Below are 10,932 nucleotides of genomic sequence, written 5' to 3' on the forward strand. Positions count from 1 at the left end.
GCTCTCCCTCCTGTGTGTGTGCAGATCCGCTCTCCCTCTTGGTTTAAAGGCTGCTGTGATGCTCTGCCAGTCCTGGCAAGGACGACACCGGGACCCACTGAGCAGGCGCCGTGCTGAGACGTCACACCCCACAGCAGCTCCACGGGTTGCTGTCTGAGTCAAAATCAGCATTAAAGGGAATCATGTAGCCACATTTTCTGATATTGACAAAACCCATCACTGATGAGCAGGTCAAGGTGAGGTGACCCCGGACCCCTGGCTCAGTTTACAGCCCTTTTTGCTGACAGGCTAACCTCCTCCACCCGTCTCCCCCACAGCAGAGTCACTGTCAAACTGTCAGCCAAGCATGAGGACTGAGAGACACTGGCATCTGATAAAGGCAATCCTATTTTCCAGAAAATTAAACCAAATAACCCAATGTCTGGTTCACTTGACCTTTTATTTTCTCTGAAAACAGTTTTAAGTAGAATAACTCAGTAAGCAACTTGGTACATGATCACAGGTTTGTTATTGTTTCTAATCTATTAAAACTTAAATATGTGAAGCAGTTGAACATTATAAGTTTGTACTTGAGAAAACAAAAAAAGTATGTATAACAGCACTTCTTAAAGAAAAATCAAGGTTATAGAAAGACTATTAGTTCACTACGATTATTTGATCATTTTAATGCTCAAATAAGATGTAGATGTCAAATTTGCAATTGAAATAAAAAATTCATAATACCCATCCATGCATTTATGTAAACGCCGTTGTTAAACGAGGCACTACGGAATAATGTCTGTGTAGGGTAGTATCTAAAGGATCCAGGGTTGGGCACAGAAGCATGTACATGCTCTAAGCATTCTACATTAATGCTAGCCCGTGTGAGACAGGAATATTCAAGCCAGATCACAGATCAGCAAACTATTGCTATGAAGAACCAAACAGTAAACACTTCAGGCTTCGTGGGCCACATACGGCCTCTATCACATATTCTTCTTGTTTTGTTTTTAGCATGGGAAAACACAGCCATGCTTAGCTCCCGGCCTGTACAAAGGCTGCGGCCTAATTTGGCTCACATGCTGACCTCTGAGGAGGACTATACTTACTGAAGTAGGAGAAGAGGAAGGGTTAGTGTAAGATGCATTAATATTTTAAATTGACAAAGAGCCCTTCAAACATTTAGTTTCTATTTCTTATTTTACCAAACTTTTATCAGAGTAGACAAATCATATATAAATTATATTTAAACTGGTTAAGTATTCTGTGGTTCCTTCTCTTCCCAAATTATACTGAAGAAAATCAATAAATAATAAAATAATTGCAACTAGAAGACTAACAGGAATGATTCTCACTTAGATAACTGAGTCCTTGAAAATGATACTTACCTGAATTATCTTCATACATCAACAGACACTAACAACAGAACGTGTCAAAAAATCAATTATGGCTCGAGCCACCCAGAGTTAAGCAGCAGCAATACAAGGAACAGGGGAAGGAAGACAAATAAGACAAACAGTGCCGGGAGCAACACGTGCCATTTGCTCTGCTCAGGCTTTTCACGCTAGTGTAACCGTAACCAAAATTCATTCACATAGTTTTGACCTGCAGATGTTCTTGAAAGGAGCAAGTGATGATGGTGGATTTGTCACTAAAAACAAGAGATTATACAGGTCATTAAATGCACAAGCTCGGGGCATTCAGGGAAATCGCTACCAAAACAAAGGTGGTGCTCAGAGGCACTGAGGAGCTCGGGAAGGCCTTTCACCCTCTACCAACAGCTCCACCAACCTCACTGCCACCCCAGAGGGCCAGTGTGAGCAGCATCTGCTAACGACCCACAGGTCACTCCCACTTCAAGGGAACACAAGGGAATGACAGAGGGAAGGCCATGGCAAAATGAAGTCTGGTGCGAGAAACATTTTTGCAGAATAAAGAAAAAACTGTACTAAAGATACCAAGGTTGCTATTGGCAGGTGTTACGCCAGACACATTTCTTCTCAAGTTCTAATTAAAATACCTGCGGGGACCCACAGGAAGAAACAAAACTGACAATGGCATAAAAACTTAAGGATGAGTAAAGGCTATTAACGGTATACCGGGTTGGGTGGACTGAAAAAAAGCAGACTTGGACTGGGTATGAAATAGTTCACTGGATGGAACTGAAGCATGCAGATGATGGGAAAAAAAAAGCAGAGAAAAGCTCTGATTCGTACCTATCCCCTATGGCCAACTCTGGAACACAAGGACGGTTCAGGACTGCAGTTCTGTCCCCCGTTTCTCTTAACCACACGGCTCCTTTCCGTTGGAAACCATTTAGAGAACAATTTCCCCACATCCCAGAATGGCAGGAAAACAGACGGAAATCGGGAGGCGGCATCCACTGCTGGGCAGCGGAGCAGCCGCTGAGAAACAGAAGCCAGCTGGGCAGCGCGCTGGGGCAGAAGCAAGAGAGCGACGTGTTAACCCAAGACCTTCCGAGGAAAACCATGAGTTCTATCTGACGTGAAAACAAGAAAAGCTCCGCGAATTGAAGAGGGGAGTCTCTAGATTCGGAAGGCTTATCAAGTGTTGGCTAAAATGAATGAAAACAGAACCTGTATTCCAGTATATCCTGCAAAGGTGTTTTTTCGTTTCTAAAAAAATCCAAGGCTAAACAAATACATCTTTTAAACACTTAGATAGGGAGAAAAACAAACAATTTACAAGTAATGAAGAATTATGTTGGCTCAGGATTTTGTCTCTGCAACACTAAAAGTCATTGGATCAATGTCTTCAGAAAGTAATTCTCTTACAGTCAAGTGTGTTCATGCATACAGGCAAGAGGTACTTCCAGACACACCAGAATTCAAAAGGTATAGCATAAAAGATGTAACACATTGTTCAAGACAAAAAATTTCAAAGATAAGGATAGGAAAGATGAAATAGAAAACATAGGCAATAAACATCAAAGCCAATTAAGTTTACGTGTACAGGTACTGTATATGTTTGTGTGTATATACACACACACATATATTCACACAGACACACATAGATATGTACACACACACAATATATACATATTTACTGTATAACTGTGGTAAATATAAAATTAAATGTAAGAGACAAAAAATAAATCTAAAACTGGAAAAGGTAAAATAAGCTGGGTCCATAATTTCAAATTAAATTGAGGCAAAAAAAAAAAAAAGGGAAAGGCATGGGAAATAAAGACATGCTAAACTGCTGTCAATGTAACAGAAGTCGAGACAACCTATAATAAAATCTTAAAACATTTCTCTCAAATCTGCAAATAATATGGTCTACATTGCCAAGAAGAAAAAAGGAAGCACAAAAGGTAACAAAACAAGACAAAAGAAAAAGATATCAGGACAAACATTTCAATTATGATAAATGTAAATGGCTTCCATTCTTCTATTTAAAAGCAAAGGCTCTCAGAATAGTATTTAAAAAATCAAAATCCTGCCACATGTAGCAACACAAGACACATGTCAAAAGAAAAATCTCTAAAAGGTTACAAAGAATATTACAAATAATATACCAAGCAAACGCATACAAAAGGAAAGGTATAAAACGCTAACATTACGTTATTGTGCATCAAATAATCTAATCTTGCCCCCCAAAAGGTCTGGCCTTTGCCCTCAGGTCCTGGGAGGTAATCTCTAAACTCTTGAAATGTTCTGCCTGGTAAGAGTGTCTTTGTTTGCCTGTGGACCACCGGCCGACTAGATAATCCAACAGTGGAACTGATGGTGAGGACTTAGGGTCACTCAATATCCGCCTGATCTGAGGGAGAAGACTGAAGTCAGCCTTGACCACGTCCGTGTGACGGGGCCCTACTAGAGACTCTGGATCTGGACAACAAGGTTCGGGTAGCTTCCTTGGATGGAAGTACTCCATGTGCGCTGTCCGCACTGTTACCAGGAAAGTCAGGGCTGCCTGGAGTTCCACTGGGAGACTACTGGAAGCTCCATGGATGAAAATCGCCTAGATCTGCTCCGTGAATCTCTCTCCCTGGCTGACTGTAATCTGTAACCTCCTGGTAATGAACCGTAACTCAGTACAACGGCCTTCCCTGAGTTCTGTGAGTCCATCTAGCAAAACACCAAACAGAGGGAAATCTCGGGGACCACTTAAGAATACGTTCTCATCAAGAGAATCTAAGAACCAGAAGTTACGAAGCAAACACATGCTTTACACACAAAGAAAAGCTGACAGAATCAAAATTAAAGACGGAGATTTGTCTGTCATGTGTAATATAAAGAAGCTAGATTTAAATAATATAATTAATCAGGCATTGATATTATATCAGATAGTGGACCCTGAAGAAAACATGTCTGTCCATCCTTTTTAATTTTTGGCATACTTACAAAAACTTAATATATATTAAGAAACATTTTCTCTGTTCACAGTACTATAAGAACAGACTACGAAAAGAAAAATTTACTAAAAACTACTAAGTCAAGGAGGAAAATTAAAATTACACATTTTAAAAACACAAAAAAGATATCCCTAAAAAATCAATGTTAAAAAAAATCGCATAGAACACACAAATAAAACAGATAATGAAAGGGCCTATAACATGAATTTTAAATAATTTAAAAATTAGAATGCAATGCTAATAAAACATGAAAATCTTGATAAAATAGAGAATTTCAGGGAAAACAAAATCAAAATAAAGCAGAGATAGTAGAGGGGTGAAAAGCATACGTGTGTGCGTGTGCGTGTGCGTGTGTGTGTGTGTGTGTGTACACACACACTTATCTGTCTCACCTGCTGGCTCCCAATCCCCCCTTGAAGCTACTGATTCAGTCCTCAGGAGAGGCCCCAGACGCCAACGCACTCCTGCCTGGTGTGATGAACCAGGAAGCACAGCACTATCCGTGCCTGAAAATGCTGAAAGTGAATCTATCTAACATCCAATTAGGTAAGTCCAAGCAATTTAATGGCAAGAAAAATAAGTTAAATGATACCATGAGGAAGTCATCAGTCAAATTCAGAGTGGGGGATACCTTCCAGGACAAATGACCTTGTTTCTTCAACAAATCAGTGGCATGAAAAACCAGAAACAGGCTGGGTGTGGAGATCAGCTGGGCGTGGTGGCGGCGCCTGTAATCCCAGCTACTCGAGAGGCTGAGGCAGGAGAATCGCTTGAACCCAGGAGGCAGAGGTTGCAGTGAGCTGAGATCGTGCCACTGCACTCCAGCCTGGGCAACAGAGTGAGACTCCATTTAAAAAAAAAAAAAAAAGGAAAAACCAGAAACAGGGTAAGAAAGGTGAGGGGATGGTTTTAGTTTAAAAGAGGATTAAGAGATTTAAAAATTAAGTGAAATGCCTGAATTTTATTTGAATCTTGATTTGGACATATCAACTATAAAAAAACAAGTTTGGGGATAATTTGAGAAATCTGAACTGGGAATGAGATGATATTTAAAAATTACTGCTAATTTATTTGGTTAACTATGATAATATCATTGTGATTATGCACATAAATGTCTTTACCCTTACTTGAGAGACTGACATTCAGGTATTTAGGAGGAAACCATGCTGCTGAGGTTTGCTTTAAAATACATCAGCAAGATGCAAACAAACCAACCTCAAAAGTGAGTATAAAAAAAGAGCAATAATTGTTAAATCTAGGTGACAGGTACACAGAAGTTAATTATACTTTCATCTCCGCTTTTCACATGTTCGAAAATATTCATAATAGAAAAGTAAAACCAAATTACCTGAGCAACTACGTATCAGCTCTGTCAAATTTGAACCACGTAACTCCTAGGCTACATGGCCACTGACAGCACACAGAGCAACACATGGAGATCCCCACGTTACCACGTAACAGTAACACTCAAACCTGACCAAAAAAGCCTTTTACAAAACTAAACATCAATTTCATTTAAGACTACAGTTAGAAAAAGTTATAAAAAGCTAATAGGCCGGGTGCAGTGGCTGTCGCCTGTGATCCCAGCACTTTGGGAGGCCAAGGCGGGCAGATCACGAGGTCAGGAGATCAAAACCATCCTGTTCAATGTGGTGAAACTCTGTCTCTACTAAAATACAAACAAACAGCCAGGTGTGGTGGTGTGCACCTGTAGTCCCAGCTACTCCAGAGGCTGAGGCAGGGGACTCGCTTGAAACTGGGAGGCAGAGGTTGCAGTGAGCCGAGGTCACGCCACTGCACTCAAGCCTGGCGACAGAGCAAGACTCTTTCTCAAAAAAAAAAAAAAAGGTATGAATCCTATAGTAAATTAACATAATCACTTAGAGGCGTGCAACAGGTTTTACCTAAAGAATAAAAGGTTTCTAGCACACACAATTCTACAAACAATATAAACCCAATTTTGTAATAGATACTCATATAAGCTAAGAAAAGAAGATAAAAGGAAATACATTAAAATGTTAATGTGATTATATCTACAATAGACACTCTTGCTAATTATCTATTTAGTATTTTCTATAATATGCATTTCCTTTATTTCAAAAAACATAAAAGCTAAATACATGTGTCTAAAGTACAAATTTACTATTATAATCACTTCCTATATGCTATAAGTTCATGTGTTCATTAGTAGCTGGTCAGCATTATCTTTATTAAACTTAAAGTTGCTAACATACGTCTAGGGTGAATGACTAATAAATGTGACTACATAAATCTGGTGTACCAAATAAAACTTCTTAAGATCTGCCAAGAGTGAAGTCATTTACAGAAGCAAAAAGCATAAATACAAATATATATGCAGATGTAAATATGTTTTTTAAAAAGGGTGGAAACGCCAAACTTGTCTTGTTGCTAAGATAAATCATTTTAATTACAGCAATTTGTGGGAAACATTTGTGCAGCTACTGGGCATATGAATAACCACTTTATCTGACTAATACCAAACTCTGTTCATACATGCTCAGGTTTTCTTCCTGACATGCTAAGATTCACTATTGGTGACTTAGAGAGAACAGCAATAAGCACAAATAAAGAATGGCACACCATCAAGAAACATAAGGCACATGTATTTATCAAGGAAGAGCACCGACCTTCTCTGTTCCCCCCCAGACATTCATATTTTACCCCTTCCTGCAAGGAAGAAGCTGCATCAATACACATTTAATGTGTCGGAGATCAATTAAGCACATATGGCACAGGAAGAGGGGGGCTTATTTATTTATTTAGAGACGGAGTCTCGCTCTGTCACCCAGGCTGGAGTGCAGTGGCGTGACCTCGACTCACTGCAAGCTCCGCCTCCCATGTTCAAGCAATTCTCCAGGCTCAACCTCCCGAGGAGCTAGGACTACAGGCACCCACTATGCCTGGCTAATTTTTTGTATTTTTAGTAGAGATGCGGGAGGGGGACTTTTAAAACAATAAAAGAATGTCTATACTTTAGGAACACAAAATAATTTTTTAAAATTTACCTTTCCGAATTGAAGAAGATGTGGCCTCAATGTACGGTTAGAGTGATGGATGCTTAAGCTATACAGGTACTTAGTTTTAAGTATCTTAGCTATTAAAAAGAACTGAGTTAACCTTTATTAATAAAGATTGCTTTTTACTAAATAGCAATAATTAAACTTTTATTAATTAAAGACAATTTTATTAAAAAAAAAAAAAACCCTACCAACATCTTGCATTAACATGTCTAAAGCTATGACATCTGTACTCCACACAACGTCCCTCCCACACACAGATGATGGCACAGTGACAGCTACCTGCGTGCACGTGTGGGGGCCTGGGCGAGAAGGGCTGAAGAGACTGGTATCCTGTCATCCGCCTTTCCAAAGTGAACACACAGTGGGTGGCATTGACAGAATTAGTCACATCTGTAAGATATTGATGGTTGTGAGAGGATTTTTTAAATCCTCAAATTTTACGCATTGGGATTTAATTTCTTATCAGCCCTGGAGAGTGGGCATCACAGAGAGTTAAAGTAGTCTCCCATTTCACACATGTAAGATGGGTTAACAAAAGCCTCAGAGATAAATTTTTAAAGTACCAAGTCTTCAAAGAGATGCCAGCCGACTCTGCAACAAGTATTTATAGCACATTTTAGATCTCTACTTTGATAAAAACAGACCGAATGTCACACCCTGTAAACACCCTGCAGGCAGTGTCAGGTTTCCACGGCGGAAGCCGCCGGCAGATGGCTCTGAGGATCGCCTTACCTGAGAGGGCATCCTGTGCCTCAAAGAAGGTACTGAGACCGCCTTTCACGTAGGCCAGGCTGCCCTCGCTCTTCTTGTTCGCCTGTCTCTTGAGGTTGGCGACTGCCATTTTGAGCTGCTCAAAACTGAAAGGAAATAAAGAAATCAAACGTTTGACACTCCTACCACGCAAAAAAGAAAACAGAATTCCTTCGGTGGAAAACACTTCACATGCTAAAACCGATGCTAAGCAGCATACAGATTAATATCACATGAAGCCAGACGAAAACTAAACGCTTTCAAATTGTTACGTAGACCTAAACCTTTTATTACGAATGCCTAAATTACAACAGCTATACGAGTGTTGGGGCCCTCAATGGTAATTCCAAATACATTAGACCCCTAAGAAGTAAATGTGTAATGTTTTTATAACCTATATATAATATATACAACTTACCAGATAAAGAGTTTTGAACATCCTGTACCAGATAAGAAGACACAGATCATCCAGTGATAGACAATATTTCAAAAGTGTAACTGCTTTGTACATTCATTGAAGCATTGTGGAACACTGAGCATAATGTTCTACTCATCAATACTCAGTCCTCTGTCCTTAATAATAAAATTATGTAAATCCTGTGGGTCAATCCACAACTTAAATAACTAGGAAGACCACAGTATCTTATCTCAATATCTAAAGCAGAGAAAAGTGAAGGCAGGCCTCTGTATTTCTGAAGTTGTATGTCCATTTGAGCTAAGAAAATCTGGCTATAAAACTTTAAACGTATTCTTGATAGACCTACACAAGAAACGGAGCTCAATTTTGACTTATAACAATAGAAATTTTACATCTGTAATATAAAATTAGAATCATCTTCTACAATGAAAAAATTCACCTTGGACATTTGCTTTAAAAAGCAATCAGGTTAAATTTACCCTACGTATTAAAATGCCAACTTTTCTTCATGTTTTCTAGTAATGCTTTTCATCCTAATAAGTGAATGAAACATTTATATTAAGGTATATTTTAGCACACTGATTTATCAATAATTTAAGTTTTAAGCAATAAACCATTGATTTATCCAAACGTTTTTGTGGAACATAATTATTTTAAATCAATCTTGCAAATAAGCTACAAACCTGCTCTTGCAGAGAGTAAAATGTAATTAGAAGACAAAAGGGAACCTTGAAATTTGATATATGACTTTGTCTACTTTTTTGCTAATTTTAAGGCAGGTCCTTACATGATGATAAACCAACTCATCTTCCTTGCCCTATGGTCAGAGAAGGCAGCGCGTTCCACGTTCTACACCAGAACTTAAAATCTGTATGTTGTTGAGTAGGGAGACATCACACTCACACGTGTCAGTTTAAGTCCCCAGCTAAGGCTCCATAAATTTTTAATAACCTGCACCAATAATGAAATATATTGAACATAAAATGACAGTGGGAAATGAAAGGCCTCTAAAGAATCATCTCATTGTACAAATAAGGAAACAGACACCCTGAGATGTTCACGGGCAAACCCAAAGTCAAAGAGCTCGTAGACCTAAAACTATGCAACTGTAGGCAGAGCCAGACCTAAAACTCAAGTTACCGAGTAATTCCAGTTTTAGCACCTGAGTGAAACCCTTTACAGCTGACAGTCCCATATCCACTAACCTGGTGTTTGAGTGATTCTCTATAAGATACCAGGCAGCTGAAAAATTCTCACTTGTAAAATCGGCACTCATTCCATGGAACAGCATTTCTAAGTCCTTCTGGGAAAATTTACTTCTGAGGGGAAAAAAGGTTTCAAATAGATTTCAGTGGTTATTATGACAAAAATGGAACAGGTATCACTGAGTATCCAGTGTAACACATATGAATACAAACCATTACAACAATACATATTAATCATACATTACCCAGAATATGTTTGTATATATGTACAAAATACATTTCCCACATCATGGCTGATTATTCTAACATGTAAACTTTGATTATATATAGAAAAGATAGGAAACTAGTTGAAATACAGAAATTACATCAATAAAAGAATATAAGGTTTAAAGAGGATTAAGACATCAGGCTGAGTTGTCAGTTTTATTAAACCTATCGAAATATGACATCAATCCCCACTCAATGTATAAAAATCAAAATTTGAATACAGTGAAATTTTAAAATATTAAATCACTTTGTTAAAATGATTTTTGTTAAAACCTATATGAAAGTTGTTTTAAGATGTACTGCCTAAGAAATCATCAAAGTACTAATAAAACCACATCTAATCACAAAGCAGCCACATTTGCATCCATGTCCAGCATGACTTGCAGAAAAGCTTGTGGTAACAACAGGGTATCCACATAATCTCTGCTCCCTCATCTTGCCTATATGCTTAAGACTGACTTCTGGATCAATTCATTTACATATTCATTCGAACACTCATCAAGTATCTGCTATAGGTCACGTTCCATACTGGGATGCCAGATGTGCCCACCAAGGCCCACAAGCTAACAGCCTTTGCTGCCCCCCCCGCCCGTTTGCAGGATGAAATCCAAGCACGTCCAGGAACCGAACCCGCTTGTCTCTCAGGGCTCATCTCTGCCGCTCGAGGCCTGAAACCTGACGCTTCAGCAGCCTCAAAGGGACACGGTCCGCATGCTGGTTTCCACCACGTGGGTATGTACTTTGCTCGTCTGACTTGCCGTCCCCCACCCCGAAACACTGGACAAGCCCAACTCATAAGGTATAAACCAGACACAAATTATTTGATAGGGCAGCATCTCTTTAACACTTACGCAGCGGGGAAATGACTCTGGCCCCAAAAGAATTTTTAATGTG

At 39.1% G+C, this 10,932-nt stretch overlaps 1 protein-coding gene across 1 annotated transcript in view; it reads right to left on the reverse strand.

Annotated features, from left to right (window-relative positions):
• The window catches only part of EXOC2 (exocyst complex component 2), a 212,840-nt gene that overhangs the window by 117,531 nt on the left and 84,377 nt on the right, over window positions 1-10,932 (reverse strand). Inside the window, exons 6-7 of the mRNA XM_011984536.1 lie at window positions 9,772-9,885; window positions 8,131-8,255 (exon numbers count right to left, since the gene is read on the reverse strand). Of these exons, the coding sequence (XP_011839926.1) occupies window positions 8,131-8,255; window positions 9,772-9,885 (239 nt within the window). The remainder of the gene's footprint in view (window positions 1-8,130; window positions 8,256-9,771; window positions 9,886-10,932) is intronic.

This window comes from Mandrillus leucophaeus, unplaced genomic scaffold (genome assembly GCF_000951045.1).
Source record: "Mandrillus leucophaeus isolate KB7577 unplaced genomic scaffold, Mleu.le_1.0 Scaffold27, whole genome shotgun sequence".
NCBI classification, from domain to species: Eukaryota; Metazoa; Chordata; class Mammalia; order Primates; family Cercopithecidae; genus Mandrillus; species Mandrillus leucophaeus.